This window comes from Anabrus simplex, chromosome X (assembly GCF_040414725.1).
Source record: "Anabrus simplex isolate iqAnaSimp1 chromosome X, ASM4041472v1, whole genome shotgun sequence".
In the NCBI taxonomy this organism is placed as follows: domain Eukaryota; kingdom Metazoa; phylum Arthropoda; class Insecta; order Orthoptera; family Tettigoniidae; genus Anabrus; species Anabrus simplex.
The window spans coordinates 154,975,722-154,994,142 of NC_090279.1; the positions used below are offsets into that span (position 1 = coordinate 154,975,722).

An 18,421-nucleotide genomic window follows, 5' to 3' on the forward strand; every position below is an offset into this window, starting at 1 on the left:
ATTTGTGGCGCAATTTAGCGCCTTACTGCATAAGTACACCACTAATAAGAGGGTGCCAATCGAATCGGCATTCTGGCATTTTTCGTACAGGATGTAAGTGCCGATGCATGGGCATCTTGGCACTGTAGCCACGGCCCCTTCCTTCCCACTCCTAGCCCTTTCCTATCTCATCGTCGCCATAAGACCTTTCTGTGTCGGTGCAACGTAAAGCCACTAGCAAAAAAAAAATTGTACTTATGATTCTTTTAATGTATCAAGTGTGTAACATTGTTAATGAATACGTTGGCAATGAAACATCACAGTAAGCACTAAAGTTTTAGTTTTGTTATACCACAGTATTGTATACAGAATGCTAGCATATGCAGAACCGTAGGAAAGCAGTAGGAACATTAACTCTTGCACAGCCATTCCAGTTGTCACGGATGTTACATTTTTTACTAATGTAAAGCCCTTAACATTCAATTTTAAATGTATTTTGTGAACTTTTTAAACATGAAACACAGTAAACATAATGAATGACCTCTCTACAGAAGAATCTATGTTCAGGAAAATATATTACTATTCCGGAAACTGAAAAAAATGTTTGGTCACAGATGTTAAAAAAAATTTGTGAGCTCACCTTACGGGCTGTGAACTATAATTTAAAAATCCAGGTTACTGCCTTAGACAACATTAATTTTATGCTCATTGTGTTGATCTTTAAGCCTTACAGGTTCTAATTCTGATCTATTAATTCAGAGGAATGAAAAGGGATTTATTTTATAATTGCTTTATTCATGTCACGGATGTTACATCTGACATGATATATGACACAGTTAAGGTTTATGATGCCTTTCTTAAATGAATATTTACATGGTATAATTAACACATATATACAGTGATACATAATTAGGACTCTAATTAGAAATCAGAGCCAATAATTTGACTTACTGGATTGAAGAAAAGGCTAATGTGTTATCATTTATCTCATTTGTAATTATTATAACATAAATAGGATTTTAAAGACTTCGTTCTTAAAAATACAACTTCTACAAGCAGATTTTGCTTCAGAATCCATAAATAACTCTGCTACCAATTTCCTTCATTTCCTTCATTTCCTTCAGACCACCTGTTTAATGTTTATTTCTTTTTCACCCTCTTCATTAGATACGAAAAAATTGCCAGGTTTTCCATACTGTTTCTAGAAGATCACACGCAAATCATCACTGTTTCGCAAAAGACTTGTCTGGCACACTGCAACATAGTTGTGGCTAACCTGAGTCTTTACACGACCAGTGATGCAGACTTCAGCATATACTTCAGGTACAATATTCGTATAGAGTACTGATAGGCCTAATTCTTTGCTTTTCGAGTTATGTCTAAGTTTGTTTATGTTGCTTTCAACAGATGCATCACATCACCATCTTAATCATCAGAACATAATTCAGATCCACTGCAAGAATCAGATGAAAACACACCATGCCACCGCAATTTACTGTTCATACTTTTGTGGCACTGTTTCTGGAAAAGCAACTTGTACTTGTTTGACAGATTTTGAGGTCAAGCCAACAACTATGTGTACATCATCAGTTTTCTTGATGTGATGTATTTCTCATATTCCTGGTGCCGTTCGCACTACTCCTGTCGTTTGTTCGAAAATACTGAATTTTCTTCTATCTCTTTCTTGGTATGAAAAAGCCTTTGTGGCTCAGGCAGCAGCGCGCCAGCCTCTCATTGCTGGGTTCCGTGGTTCAAATCCCGGTCACTCCCTACGAGATTTGTGCTGGACAGGTTTTTCTCCGGGTGCTCCGGTTTTCCCTGTCATAATTAATTCCAGCAACACTCTCTAATATAATTTCATTCCATCTGCCATTCATTAATCGTTGCCCCAGACAGTGTGACAGGCTTCGGCAGCCAGCACAATTCCTATCCTCGCCGCTAGATGGGGGCTATATTCATTCCATTCCTGACCCGGTCGGATGCCTGGAAACAGGCTGTGGATTTTCTTTCTTGGTAATAAAAAGAACCTCAGTTGACTTACACTGAGCTTCAGCGACTTTGAAGAATTCTTCAGCACTTTGAACAGTACAAAGTCATGATTTTACTGCTTTCCAGACCATTCGTTTAGGTGGCCCACCAGTAGCATCTACTGCTCCTTTACCATGGCCAGCTGCAAAATAGTTCCACTCTACATTTTCCACATTGAGATCACAAGGCAAGTGAGACATATTGAAAGCTCTATACTTGCTCTTAAACTGGGAAAAATGTATTCAGCTTTTCAGTGTGCTTGTTGAAGAATATGAGCCCAAAGCTAAAGGGTTTGGAGATGTATTGGTCTTCATTGCTTCTGCTGTTTTTTCCTCCTCCACTCCTGCACCCTTGTTCTAGTCTTTTTTCTCTCCTCAAATTCTTTTCTTTTTCTTTTAAGCTATTCCTTTCTCTCTATCCTCCAGATATGCAGCCCATCTCCTCTCAGTTTTAATTACTGCGTTGATGGGGTGAAAGTTCCTTTTGGGGATCATTGTAAGTATCTAGGTGTTAATATAAGGAAAGATCTTCATTGGGGGTAATCACATAAATGGGATTGTAAATAAAGGGTACCGATCTCTGCACATGGTTATGAGGGTGTTTAGGGGTTGTAGTAAGGATGCAAAGGAGTGTGCATATAAGTCTCTGGTAAGACCCCAACTAGAGTATGGTTCCAGTGTATGGGACCCTCACCAGGATTACCTGATTCAAGAACTGGAAAAAATCCAAAGAAAAGCAGCTCGATTTGTTCTGGGTGATTTCCGACAAAAGAGTAGCGTTACAAAAATGTTGCAATGTTTGGGTTAGAGAAAGAAGAAGAGCTGCTCGACTAAGTGGTATGTTCCGAGCTGTCAGCGGAGAGATGGCGTGGAATGACATTAGTAGACCAATAGGTTTGAATGGCGTCTATAAAAGTAGGAAAGATCACAATATGAAGATAAAGTTGGAATTCAAGAGGACAAACTGGGGCAAATATTCATTTATAGGAAGGGGAGTTAGGGATTGGAATAACTTACCAAGGGAGATGTTCAATAAATTTCCAATTTCTTTGAAATCATTTCGGAAAAGGCTAGGAAAGCAACAGATAGGGAATCTGCCACCTGGGCGACTGCCCTAAATGCAGATCAGTATTGATTGATTGATCTCTCTGGATTTTCAGATTTCATTGTAGCTCTCATTTTTGCCATTCCAGGAGCAGACTTTACAGTTGTCATTATCTGCAACAAGAGAAAACATAAGCTTGGACCAAATTATAGGTTATTTTATGTTTCTGTTTACCTACCATTGATTTTAAGGACATTTCATTATAGCATAAAAAATTAATTCTAGATGGAAGAAAATTAATTTCATTTTACTCTGTGACTTAATAAAATCTAAATCTACACATCAGTAATATATTTTAAATCTCTCTGAATTATACCAGTAGTTCATAAAGTTGGACAGCCTTAATCTAAAAATATCAGTGGTGATAGAAATGTAACATCCTTGACATCTATTTTATACTTATTTAAACTCTTATTATCTGTAAGATGGTAGGGTTCAAGTATTTTAATAGAATGTCAACCTTTTTTACCTTTGATAAAAACAAATTTAGTTCAGTTAGGTAGTTTTGAAAAGCTTCTTCTTTTTTGTCACAGATGTTAAAGCATGTACATCCGAATACTGTTTTCCATTTAATCAATAAATTTGCTCACCTTGGTCTCTGAAATTCAGTGTGTAGAGTCTCTAAACATAAACTCAGCAGTTAACTTCCTGAGACTGGAGTTAACAGTTGAACTCCATGTGGGAAAATGCTGCCAAACTCAATGAATAAAACTGGCCATGAACTACCAACTAAAACCAGCTACTCCCTTCAGCAATAAAACATATTAAATATAGTATTTTTCAAAATATCTCAGCAGAGTGCGTAAATTAGAAGTTTTATTGAATCATTGCATGAAAATAGGAAATTTTTAATCAATATATTTTTTCAGTATAATTCCTTCTTTACGTGGAATGCCTTAGTCAGACTGCCTTACTTTTTCCACAGTGTTCTAAAAACTCATGCACATAAACAAGAAAACAGATACAGATAGAAAATTAATTTTGTTAAAAACTGTAATAATCCTTTGATAAGATGTGTCAACCTAACATCAAGATTGGCAGAAAAATAAGACTCAATTGTTTAGCATTTGCTGATGATCTTACACTACTTGCTAATGATATGGAAGAAGCTAAATTGCAAATAGAAGAACTTGATAACATAGCAAGGAAAGTTGGATTGCAAATTTCATATGAGAAAGCAGAAATAATGCCAACCTTCCCTGTTACAGCACCAACCATTACCTTAGCCAATACCAAATAAAAAAAATTGTGAATAAGTTTAAATATCTTGGTGAAATTATAACTTGGAACTCCAATGAAAAATCATCAATAGAAAGCAGAACATTTAAGTTAAAAAAAGCAAAACGAATTACATGGCCAACGTACAAGAAAAAATCTCTTTCAGTAAATGCTAAACACTATTTAAATTGAACACCAAAGCAACAACTGATACACTGCAAAAGGTTGACAGAAGGATACTCAGAACAATCATTAATAAAAAACATCAGGTGGATGGACAATGGAGATTATTGCCTAATGCAGTGGTTTATAGGGAAAGTGAATCTATAATAGAAGTAAAACAAAAAATAATTGTTTTAAACAAGTTCAGAATGATTTAGAAGAGCTGAATATTACAGTGAAGGAAATTGAAAATAGAGAAGAAAAAAGGATTCTCAAGAACAAACAAATACGATTGTCATTAAAAACTGTACAGCACAAACAATATGTCATATCTGATGAAGAAAGGGCAGCCAGGTCAGCCAGAATGAAGAGGTTTTGGGAGAGGAAGAAGATGATGCAAGCTAAATCTTCAGTTAATTCTTTGTTAACATAAATGTATTTGGGTTTGATTTAAGTGCTCCAATGTGGGCATAAACTATGTAAATAATAAATAAATAAATAATAATCATCCTTTGAAAAAATGTATTCGAAGAAGTTCAGTTCTGCAAAATTGTCAGGAATATCTATTTTGTAAACCTGCTTGCCTAGTAAATTGTTTTTTTATTGTGGATAGGAACACAATCTACAAATTTACAGTAGTGTGAAGTCCCGTCACCACCACCTGTTGCTGGTAGAACAATATCAAAAATACCACTATTGTCTTCATTATGATTGATATTTTCAAAATCGCTAAGTTCACCTGAACTGTCACTAAATAAATCATCTCAAAACAGTTCTCTTTCGATAGCATTTACCAAAGAACTTGAAGCATTGCGTGATGAGGAAGCCGTAGTGTAACAAACATCAGCTAGTGTAATTTTTTGTCTCTAATTCAGCCATGCAAGGAGGACAAATACTTTGAGCAGCGCTATTGCAAAGAGAACATCTTTATGATTCCAGCGATGTGCAACAGATAGCGTTTGTATTCATTTATTGGCTAAAATCAAAGCAATTAAGGCAACGCTGCACAAACCCAAGTACGTACTTGGGCAGACTGCGAGGGAGTTAACGAGAAAAATTCATTTTGAGCTGGACCGTGGTTTTGATTTGTTTTACTTTTTCGGCGTCAAGTTAAACACCCCAATTTACAAATGTATTTGCATATTAACAGCGATTTCACTTCATCTTTTTTGCACTGATGAATGCCTACACACATCCATTGCATTTTAACACCTCACTGAGTTTGGGTGTTGAAGATTCAAGTTGTCTTCTCCCTGACCAGAACTGTGGTCAACAGACATCTGCAATGTCCTCCTCATCCTGTAAGTTTCCACATACAGTCAGATTATTATCAATTGTTTATAGATACAGATACCCCCTCTGGTATATCTAGCTGCTCACTGCCAGGTGCATCTGCGATGTCTTCGTAAGAGGAGACCTCTTCTTGTATAAACCAGCTTTATGGAAACAGTTGTTAATTGCAGAGGATGATGTGGAGCCAAAATGAACCCCATGGACTGGAGTATGTTAATGGAGAAATTTTTTAATTTCCTTCATCTGTGTTACTAAATGTTGAGCCAACATTTTTCTGTAGTGCACTTAGAAGTTGCAATGATACCCAGATAAAGTGACTGTAGAAAACTGGTGCAATTTGAAGGGAAGAATTCCACTCAAGCATTTTTCCAAGACTATTTTGTGTGCATGGGCTGCCCATGAATCCCTTAGAAGCAGTATCGTCATGTTTTCCAATTTCATTCTAAGGTCATTCACGCATATTCCTAAAAAGCAGTGCAGAGAAACCTTTTCTGGGTTTCTTTTTGTTCTTTCTCTTCTTTAGAATTTCCTCATATTTCTTATTTTACACTGCTTACAATTGGCTGCCTGTTTTCACAGGGTGAGGTGGAACAGATCGCTATGATGAAACCAAAGGGCCAGACAGAACAAGAGGTTGGCATGCTTGAATATCTGGAGGACATTATTGGAACCTCTCGTTATAAGGTAAGTGAAAACTGGGGTAAGAGCCGCCACCATAGTTGTGTAATCATGGGAAAAGGCCTTCTTGAACTAAAAAAGGATAAGTTGCACTTTCGAGGAGCAAGCCATTAGCCTCAGGAATGTTCAGTTTTGCTTGCTGATTAGCAGCGAGATTGCTGAAGAGCAGAGTGAGTCTGTCTGTGCTTGTATTTGGATTCTATTCAGAGGTTAGAAATGTATTTTGTGTTGAATGGTACGGTATAGTGAAGTGTAGCTAATATTTGTCGCGTGATACAGTAGTCTATACCTGAATTAGGAGCATAATTGTGTGAAATTGACTAGCGTGGTGCATACTTCTTTTATGATAGTATAGTTATGGACACAGAAAATGTGAAATTCCTTAATAACTTAATGAAGACAAAATTAAAATCTGTCAGAAAGTGTACTGGCATAAGTGCGCAACTGCAACACCATCTACAGAGGTCGCGAGTGTTGAAACTCGCACCTTCGAGTTTCGACTCGATCACTCAAGTTTGTCGAAGTTTTGTTCAATACAAAATGGCAGCCTAAGTCATTCCTCACAGTTGCACATGGTCGAATGTAATGTCCAATTCATTGTCTAAGAGTGTGACCAGAAAATAATGTTTAATAACCCACTGCTCTGATATAAAAGGCTTCTAATAACATTTGTTTTACAAAGAGAGTATTCCGCAATGGTACTTAGATATTTTTTTGGCCCCCTGTTTGTTGTCTGGTGTTTTTCACGCCTTTCAGTGTACTGGTACTTATTTTATAATCTCCGGCAGAAAAGGTTCTGATAGTTGTTCTCTCGTGTTTTTCACAACTTTTATTACTTTTCTCTCATCTTTAGAAATGGTAGTTTTTTTTTTGTATATTAGTACGTTTTCTCGATAATCGGGCGAGTCGGCCGTGCGGTTAGAGGCGCGCAACTGTGAGCTTGCATCCACGAGATAGTGGGTTCAAGCTCACTGTCGGCAGCCCCAAAGATGGTTTTCCGTTGTTTTCCATTTTCACACTAGGCAAATGCAGGGGCTGCACCTTAAGGCCATGGCTACTTCCTTGCCACTCCTACGCCTTTCCTATCCCATCGTCGCCATAAGACCTATCTGTGTCGGTGCGACGTTAAGCCAATTGCAAAAAAAAAAGTTTTCTCGCCTAACACATTCTTTTTTGTCCCCTGCAGAAACGTGTTAGCGAGGTTGCACTGTAAATTGCTGTGGAAAGGGTGCAAACTCGACTGGCATGGTAATACGAAGGAATCGAGGAATGGTGTGGCATTCATAATCAAAAGAATATCGATGCTGTGGCTGATACAGAATATGTTAATGAATGAATTATTAAGCTCCATCAGAAAATCAACAAAAGCCCTAACCATTGTACAGGTTCATGCTCCACAGACTGGGTGTAGTCAAGAAGAGAAAGATGACTTTCTTCAAGAATTAGAGGACCACGTCGAATAAGATATTACTCTTGTTATGAGAGATCTAAATGCTCAGGTATGAACTGGAAGGGCAAGGTATGAGGCAGTGGTCGGTCCTAATGGATATGGGAACCATGAACGTGAATGTCTCCTTGACTTCTGCATACAGAACAACCTAATAATCAAAAACACCGGGTTCACAAAGCAGTTGAGCTTAAAATCACAAGGTGCAGCTGGAATGGAGAGTAGAAATCTCTTAGTATTTCATTGCAGACGAAGAGGTTGGAACTTTTATTAAAAATGTGAAAGCATTGCCTGGAGGAAGTTTTGGTAGTGACCACATGTGCTAGTAGCCATCTTAGGGAACATCATGATAAAAAAAAAAAAGATAAACACCTAGCATAAACTGAAGGTAAAAGTTTGGGAATTTGAAAAACCAGCCAGGTCTGAATACCAGATGAAAATTAGAGACAAACTACCCAGGTGTGAAGTGGGAACAGCTGGAGAAGAATAGCTAGGATTTAAGAAAACCTTGGTGGACACAGCAATCAATATTGTTGGCAAAACAAGTAGCAGGGTAAGAGAGAAAGAAACCCCTTGGTGGAATGAAACTGTCCAAACAGCAATAAAGGAGAGATATGAAATGAGGAAACTAAGAGATAAAGAATGTTGGTGTGGCAAGGAATGAAGAGAAGTTAGAAGAACTTGGTCAGCTGTACCGAGACCTAACACTTAAAGTGAAAAGAATTATTTCTAATGAGAGAGAGGAAACCTAAACTGAATTTCCAGAGAAAGTAGAAGAGGACATCAAGAACAACAAGAAACTTTTGTATCAAGTGGCAAAAAGCAATTAGAAAGGAATAAAGGCCCTTGGGAAAGGAAGATGGAAAAATCACTTGGAATGACAGAGATAAAAGATTAGATTCGACAGTATTTTGAAAAATTGTAAAATAGTGAAAATTTAAATATCAAGCAACAGGAGACCACAGTGAAAGAAAATATTCAAAATGTGGAGCCTCCTATAACATGGATGGAAATGGAAAAGTGCCCTAAAGAACATGAGTAAAGCCAAGGCAACAGGCATACAAGAGGTAAGCGCTGACATGAACAATGCTGCTGGAATGCAAGGGATTGCTGTGATTGTTCAGAGTCCTAAACACCATTTGGAAAAAAGAAAAACTATCCGAAGATTGGACTAAACGAGTCATCGTCCCTCTATTTAAGAAAGGAGACAGGCAAAAACCCAGCCACTACAGGAGCATTGCACTTCTGTCTTGTGGGCTCAAAATAATGGAACGAATCATGGAATAGAGATTAAGAACCCTTGTTAAACCACAGCTTGAAGAAGAGCAGTATGGTTTTAGAAGGAGTAGGGCAACAACAGATCTGATATTTTCTGTAAGGATGATCATCACTGAGAAAAGGGAAAATATGTCATCGGTACCTTCTTAGATATTGAGAAGGCTTACAACAGTGTACAGAAACAAAAAGCTTTGGAATACCTTGATAATAGATGTGCCTTAATTAATAAAGTCAAAATACTGTATGAACATTTCCAGAGTTGGGTCCAAATAGGGTACAGAATATTCAGAGTGGTTTGAGACTAACAAGAAGGCAGCGCACTATTCCCACTTTTATTCATCATTGTAACGGATGAAATAATTAAAGGAGTTAAGAGACTCGACAACAACTCTGAGTTTAATAATAATGCCATTGGCTTTACGTCCCACTAGCTACTTTTACGGTTTTTCGGAGACGCTGGCGTGCCGGAATGTAGTCCCGCAGGAGTTATTTTATGTGCTGGTAAATCTACCGACGCAAGGCCGACGTATTTGAGCCCTTTCAAATACCACCGGACTGAGCCAAGATCGAACCTGCTAGGTTGGGGTCAGAAGGCCAGCGCCTCAACCGTGTGAGTCACTCAGCCTGGCACTCTGAGTTTCAAGCTCTCGCCTTTGAAGATGATGTGATAGGTGATAGTGAGGCTAAAGTACAACAGTTGCTGCATGACTGGAATGCTATATTCAAGCAAGTTAATCTCAAGATAAGCAAGTCCAAACGGCAGTGTTGCCTGTTCGTCAACAGGACAACAAGTACATCAGTTCCGTTATCTTCGCAGTGCAGTAACAACAGATAGCTGGCCATCTGCAGAAATCACTAGTAGAGTACAGAGTGGAGCAGAGTTTTATCATCGTGTGAGAAAACTTCCATTCCATTGAGATCAAAATTTATACTCTACAGTAGATTTTTTTTTTTTTTTTTTTTTTTTTTTTTTTTTTGCCAGTTACCACGTACAGTCAAGAAACCTGTATCCATGCATCCAAACCAACAGAAATATCAGCAAACTACAAGCAGTGGAAATAAAGTTTTTATGATTACCTGCTGCCATTTCTTGATGGATACAGTACTTTTGTATCCATCCCTTGGCACAGGCCAGAGTAAAGTGTAGCTTTCACCAAAGTCCCAGTCTCATCCATGGCTGTGACAATATGGAAGCTGCTGGGGTATGGGTGGTGCTGAGTATTGACATTTAGAGCACGACTAGTGCATCTGAGTGTTATGAAAGGTGTTGCTCATAGGGTCAGTCGTGCTGCAATAGCACTTTCTGACCCAGTGAGGAAAGCAATGGCAAACTACCTCACTCCTCGTCTTGTCTAGTACGCCTCATTTTGGTGCTGCCATTGGTTTTTGCGGTTTCCTTATAACCGCATAACCTTTGGTGGTGCTATTTGAGGATCCAACCAGCCTCTGGGCTGATGACCTAACAGACAGACAAGAACTATGATTAAGAATAATAAATAATAATAATCGTATGGCCTCAGCTACCGTGTGCAGAGATTTCAATTTGACGCCATCTGGCTGTCTGCTCGTCAATTTTGACGTTCCGTTTTACTCTAGGCCCCCACTAGATGGCAGACCGAGTAAACCGAAACTCTCTTGGGCGTCTATGGCTGAGATTTAATTAATTTTGTCGGGTAAACACCAAATGTGTCACCAGATATCTTTCACATGCCGACATCGTACGACATGGAGTGTCGAATGGACTTTTTTCCGCCCTTCAAAAATCCGACTACCTCTGCCGGGTTTGAACCCGCTATCTTGGGATCCGGAGGCCGACACTCTACCGCTGATCCACAGAGGCAGCTTATGATTAAGAAAACAAGGAGGGACAGAATAAGAAACGACAAGATACGCCATCTTGTCCAAGTGGAACAACCCCTCAGCGAGATCTATGTCGAAGCCAGGCTGAAATTGTTTGGTCATTTCAAAAGAATGGACCCACTGAGACCAGCTAGAGTGTGGTTTCAGAAGGAACTTGAAGGCAAAAGATCAAGAAGTCGGCCAAGGAAGAGGTGGATCGATCAGATTAGAAATGATCTTCTAGCTGGACAAGGTCTGGATTTGATGGAGGTTACGGAAGAAGACACATACATGGACAGAAGTAAATGGAGAGCGCTCATTCACTGCACCCGAGAAACTGGAGCTGGTTCAAGATGATGTATTTACTTGTATTTTGCATCAGTTTTGTGTTCTTGTATTTTTCATTCTATTTTTCTGTATTGCACATATCTCTCTCGATTTCTATTTTGAGTTTTTATATTTAATCTGTTTTGTAAATTACTCATTGTTTTTAATAATGTTATTCTTACTCAATTTATGCGTGGCATAACTTGTACCATAAGCTAAATAAATTAATAAATAAATAAAAAACCCTTGTGATAGACATGATATGGGCTTTTCGGCTTATGCTGTGACAAAACAAGGTGAAACCATTTATGTTTTGCAGAGCTTACCACTACAGTTCTCCAACAGTAAAGCGTTCTTAAATTTAAACCCTCATTATTGTAGAAGACTTCCTCGTGAACAGTCAAGATTTAATTTACAAGGCTTGGAGCAAAGTTTGTTTTCTTGCCACGGCATAAGCTCAAAAGTCCATATCGTATCCACAAGTACGGGCCATGAAAGCATCAGTGTTAATATTGTAACCCTTGTAATGTTAGTTGTTCCAACTTTATCCTCATTGTTTGTATATTTATTCAAACTTCACCCTCTTTGTTTGAATAATGTGAACTTTGCCTGGGTTCGAAAACTAATTTTTATTTCTTTTATCATAGGAACCCATTGAAAAATTGAACGAGCGACTGGACGAGTTGGTTCAGGAACGTAGCGAGAAAGTAAACCGGGTGAAATATGCGGAACAAGAGAAGAACAAGCTAGAAGGGCCAAAGAATGAATGTATCGAGTATCTTAGGTTGAAGAATGAGGTTACAAAGAAAAGAAATGTCTTCTGTCAGTTAGCATTGTGAGTTTTTTTAAATATTTCTGTATTTCCATTTTCTAATAAAAAAAATTCATCCTTTTCCCGTGGGATTTAATCCTTCCTGAATTTTGCAGTAAAAGAGTATTGCATGTTTACTTTCCAATTTTGTTAAATTTGTGTAAATGTCAAAAAATTACTAGTTTCAAACATTTGACAAGTAAAATAATCACTACAAAAATGATAAAGTTAGTTTTATGTACAAGTCAGTCACAGTTCAATGTTATCAGAGCTACCGCCATTGGGAGGCAACGTATACAAATAAACAACTACAAATGTCAGAAACCAGTTGGAACAGCCTACCTTTTGTAAAAGCATTTGAAATATTTGAAAAATGTGTAGTGTTTTTTCTGTGTAAAAGGTACATATAGCTTCTTATTGTTGTATATTATTCCGTTTAGTTTCACTGTTCCAAAAGCTGGTAAGTTTCAATAAGTTGGCCAAGTTTTACCCTACAGCGGTAATAAATTTGAGAAAAATATCACATTTTTATTACATGCTGTCACGAACATTGCTATAACGTTTAAACGGCTTGTCCGCTTTTGTTCAAATTAACCCCTATGCATCCGTAAGCGGATTGGTACGTGCTCGAACGGCTGGGCCAAGACTCCACAAGCGGACTGGTACGCCAGGATGGAAGGTTGCATATTGGGGACATTTGTGACATCTGTTGGCTTTTTACAGAAACATTTCTAATTGAAATCTGTTCTTGGTGTCTCAGTGTCACCAGAGTGCTCTGGTATGCTTCTTTGGCAATGAATTGATTAAAATATCGATCTAGAAATGTCTTCTGTTGTTGACAAGATGGCTGAGAAGGAAGTTGCTTGCTCGTGCGAAATGCTCAGTAATAGCGAAGTTCAAAGCATATTTGATGTTTTAGGCTCTGATTTTAGCAGTGTTAGTGAGGAAGAAGTTATGGGTGATCCTGTGCATGAATGAACACGAAATATATCACCAGATCTTTCGTGTAATATCATACGACTTGAAATGCCGAATGAACTTTCTCCCGCCCCTCAAGATCAGATTGCGACTGCCTGATTTGAACCTACGATCTTGGTACCTGGATGTGAACACTTTACCACTGATCCTCAGACTGAATCTTAATAATAATAATTATAATAATACACAGAGTGAGACATACGGCTGTAAGTTCGTATTTGAGATATAGGTTCGAAGCTCATAATTCGCTTACACGTGATTTGTTTCCCGTTAGTTCCTTATTTCCAAATCAGGCAAATGTTAGGCTCATGTATTGGTTTCCTATTATTTCCTTATTTCAAAATCAGGCAAATGTTAGGCTTGTGTTGTATAATTAAGGCCATAACACACACTAAAGAACTTCCGAGGTGAGATAATTAATGAAAAATTTAAGATTTCAAAGGGACTTTTTGTGTGTTATATTTCTGTATTCTGTTTGTTGTGTCATGAGCAATAGTGTGGGAATTGTCAACAGTATAAAACAGGTCCTGTGATAATACGCGCAGAGGATCACCCACTATACTGTTTTAACCGAAAGCTTGCAACACCCAGGTTGCATACTAAAAAGTTGGCGGATTCCTAGCAATGTCAGAGCAAAGGGCGGGTGGGTGCATATGGGTTAAGTGGATATGCAGTTCATGTCATGTAGATGTATCAACATTCAAAAAGTTGCATGCAAAGTTAAAAAAGAATGCCTAAGTACCTTCTTAGAAATCCAGTTGCGTGTGGAATTTTTTGAAGCATGAATTTTCAAATCTCTCCAGTGTTATGGTCTTAGGGAAAATTGAGGTTTTAAGAAAGGGATCCCTACTAAAATACAATTTGAGTGTTGCCTTCTGAATTATACCCATAAGAACAAGCAAGAACTATGTAGATGTCTTCCCTTTCACTTCTTTCCACTATCTCATTCGGGACCTTCGATTCAAAGGACTGCATTCCTGAATTTTATTCTGCATATCTGTTGGTCTCTCTAACAATAACGCCCACTAACACTTCATCAAAATACAATTAAAAGATTCCAAAACACTAGTAGTTGTACTAGTTGAGCCACAGTTATCTGTGAAAGGGATTTTTGTTGGAAGAAAATTCAAACCAACAGGTGCCGTTGACCACTTCGGTGAGCATTCACTGATATTACTATCGTTATTTACATCACACGTAGTTTCCTGCTGTGCATAATCATCATCACTAACACTTTCATTATCATTCAGATTCATCACTACTTTCACCTAATGTTTTCGAGAGCTGCTATAGATAAATACAGACCATGCGAAGGCGCTGCCATGTTGTTTACACTGATCAATGTTGATGGAACAAATTTTTTTACGCCAACACATTGCCGTATTATGGTAGAAGATGCTCCCTTGCATAGAAAAATACCCTGTGCTGCGAGCCATGCTTAAAATTCACGTTGGCAACCAACAGATGGCACGCAGATGTATATCTCCAACATTGCTAGCATTATCCGTACAGGTATACGTCAAAACTCTCCTAACTTATGTTTCATAGGTCCGTACGCATATACGTCTAACTGGCTTGAGCGGTTCATTGAAACTCTTGCATTAAATTACCTCTTGAAAGGGAGGGAAGTGCCAACTGCAGAACAGCCATTTTGACATCAGTACAGACTCACTTCGATAACTTGCAATCCATGTGGGGAATAGAGTTCAGAGTATTGCTGTGTGACTTTTGTTGCGCTAGTGAAATTGCTTATTCTTTTCTTTTTCAGGTATTTTCTAGCATTGATTAATATTGAATTAGTTTTGACAAACTGCAAATTTAAAGGTTACGTACAGTGAAGTCTAAACTTACATGAAAATGGCTACCATTTCAACAAAATATCTTGCATCAGTGATGCACAAAGGAGGATGTGGAAAGGATGTTGGAGAGAAAATCTAGGCAGTCTGGAGAAAAGTGTTCAGAATCATGTATGAGGGGAAAATGTCTCTGGAACTAAACTCAATAGTATACAGTGGTACCTCGATTCTCTGTTTTTGGAAGGACCCCGGGAAAAAATATGTACAACACAGGAAAGTGAAGAATCCGGGGACAAATGAAAATCGTCAACAATTTGGCTAAACATCACAAAAATGAAGTATGTATAATAAATGTATAATCTTATCAAACACTCCTAAACCAAACCAGACTACAGCCCCAATGGGCCTTCGCCGACCAAGCGACCGCTGCTCAGCCCGAAGATTACAAGGTGCCGCACGGTCAGTGTAACGAATCCTCTCGGCCGTTATTCCTAGCGCTCTAGACCGGCGTTGCCATCTCACAATTAGATAGCTCCTCAAAGATAATCCCGTAGGCTGATTGGACCTGGAGCAAGACCTCAAATCTGGATAAAAATGCCTGACCTGGCCGGGAATCAAACCCAGACCTTCCGCGGGGACGGCTTCAAATATTAATTATCGGTATGCGAGTTTAAAATCTCGATACATTACATTTTTACCGGGGTAAATTTGTCAGTTTCCCATGAAAACTTCTTTCAGTTCAGTAACTTAGATCAGCCAAACTCTTCGAGAAAACTAATAATGCCAAGCCAAACAACAATCAACCACAAGTAGTTTTTAATACTCTAATCTAATAAAATAAAGCACATTAGATACAAAAGTGCTCAACATGATGGCGAAATCCCTTCTTTTTTAATCTTCTATTGTAATTTGGTCACAGGTATACTGTTCGTACTCAGTTTCTGGGAAATTTGTACCTCGTAAACTAGGCCTACATCGACTTCTAAAGGTTATATTGAACTCAAGAATATGGTTTTGAATGTAAGTATCGATTCTCAAAAGTTCTCGATTCCATTATATTCAATTCTGTCCGTCACTAATCACAATCAAAGTGGAAAGAAAAAATTAAAACTCTAGAAATTGCACAAGCACGAGTCTGAAATGATACAAACTTTTTAAATGTACATACTTGCCTATCCCACGTCGTTCCATCTTAAGCGATGGATTGGCTTCAACCCGAGGCCTCGTTTAGTTTTGAAAGCAATTCCACTGGGAATGGTGATAGAAATGTCTTGCAACTCGACAGCTATGAGATCTGTTCAGGAGAAGTGCCAGCACAGACAGCTGTCACTTCCCAGGATGTGAGAAAGTAGAAACACTAGATCTTGTGCTGGGGGTAGGGGAGCCATCACTGATTGGTTATTATTTGGCCCGTGGCTGAAGGAAAGTAGAGCCAAACGTTGGTCGACCAGCCTCAGTGTAGATAATCTGTTGCTTTTTCTGGCCACCATGTCCCCTAGGATGTAAGGTTTTTAGGACTGGAAACTGGGCTTTTCTGACCCATTCAGATTAATGTAACTTAAAGGCTTTCCAGTCTGTCGAACACAAGAAGTTCAATATAAACATTACACTATTCTTTGTTTAAGGGGGGTCATTCACTAGTCATGCCATGTTTAGTTACCACTTGACAAAAATATGACTATTTCCTGCATTATTTCAAGTAGGGCATTGAAAATCAATATGATATATAACATGCTAATCTATTGTTTGATATAGTACAAATCAAAATTTAATGGAAAATAGCCACATTATTAATTAATAAATTTTGATAAAATTATAAACCACATGATATGACAAAAAAACATCACTCTTTAAATATGAGCTTAAAGGTTGTTTTCTTTCTTTTGAATTGAAACTGACGGAATATTATAGAGGATGGACTAAGATGAAATCTCTAAGTGCATTCAAATTAATTTAGCAGATAAAAAAAAATATACATATAATTTTTACATTTTTATGACCTGTTTATATCATTATATTAAGCCTAAATTTTGTCTCGGTTCCATTCTTTTAGTTCATCCTCTATAGAATTCCTATTTGATCAACTGTGCAAAGTTTCATTTAGATCAGACAAATGGTTCTTGTGATATTACGTTTCTTGTTTGAAAAAGATAAGTTTTCAGGACATTGCATGTAAAGTTGTCACACACAGTTCTTCTCACCATTCACCTTAGAAGGCTCCACTTCCATATGTTATACCCTCTGTCTGGATGTTCTTGGATTGTTCTTCCAGTCTTCACCTAGTCCTTCTAGCCTTCAAAGTTGAGTTTTTTCACATTTTTCAACTGAATCTACACGTACCTTGTCAGACTCGCTCAAAGCTTCCGCAGTATTCTTCTCAACTTTGATTCCCAATGCCTTCAGTACTTGTCGGCTACTGCTAGCTCTATCATTAAAACTGGCCACTGCACTTTAGGTTGCTATTTGAACAATTTTATTACCATTGTATGATGTTTTGGGACAAATGGACCAAACTTTACAGTTGAATGACTCATTTGCATTTTGGTTTCTCCCTTTTAGACATCTTCTCAGTAATTCTGTTTTGCCAACCCAGATATATTACTTCCAGTTAATTTCACATTTCCAAGACACAATTTGCAACACAAATGTTCACTTATATTATCCACTAAAGAAGAAAAATTTATTATCCTATATGACACGCTGTCGGTATCCTTAGCATCACTGACAGGTGACCTAAGTTCTGGCCCAAGTTTCCTGGCTGATACACTATGTCAATAATAACATTGCCATTATCACCGCTCTCTTCGTTAGAAATGCAATTTCCAGCAAATCTCCTCTTTTTCTGTCTTGCAACGTTCCCTTTCTTAGGCATTATGATCACAATTCACAACACAATGTAATAGAAGCACGTGGAAAGTTTAAAAAAAAAACTGCTACAACCGCCAAAGAGTACATAACAGAAACATTGGAAACAGAAGTTCAAAGCTTTCAACTCTCAAAGACAACTCACTAAACCAAGGATACAGACATGGCCTACATGTATACTAACCATGCAGCCGGGTGATATAAGAAATTGATGAAGAGAGAAACCACACATCCGTCTTGTGCTGTACATTTGCATCTATTGCTACATAGCCATGCCCATCACAATGTGGAAGCTGTCACTAGGCTCCATGGCTAAATGGTTAGCGTGCTGGCCTTTGGTCACAGGGGTCCCGGGTTCGATTCCCGGCAGGGTCGGGAATTTTAACCTTAATTGGTTAATTTCGCTGGCACGGGGGCTGGGTGTATGTGTCGTCTTCATCATTTCATCCTCATCACGACGCGCAGGTCACCTACGGGTGTCAAATCAAAAGACCTTCATCTGGCGAGCCGAACATGTCCTCGGACACTCCCGGCACTAAAAGCCATACGCCATTTCATTTCAGCTGTCACTAAAATGTAAATATCTCTAAAACTATGAGGAAGTTTTACATAAAATTT

The 18,421-nt window shown here is 38.2% G+C and overlaps 1 protein-coding gene across 1 annotated transcript in view; it reads left to right on the forward strand.

Annotated features, from left to right (window-relative positions):
• Window positions 1–18,421, forward strand: part of glu (structural maintenance of chromosomes 4-like protein gluon) — a 185,020-nt gene that overhangs the window by 34,003 nt on the left and 132,596 nt on the right. The window contains exons 5-6 of the mRNA XM_067159498.2: window positions 6,364–6,468; window positions 12,001–12,188. Of these exons, the coding sequence (XP_067015599.2) occupies window positions 6,364–6,468; window positions 12,001–12,188 (293 nt within the window). The remainder of the gene's footprint in view (window positions 1–6,363; window positions 6,469–12,000; window positions 12,189–18,421) is intronic.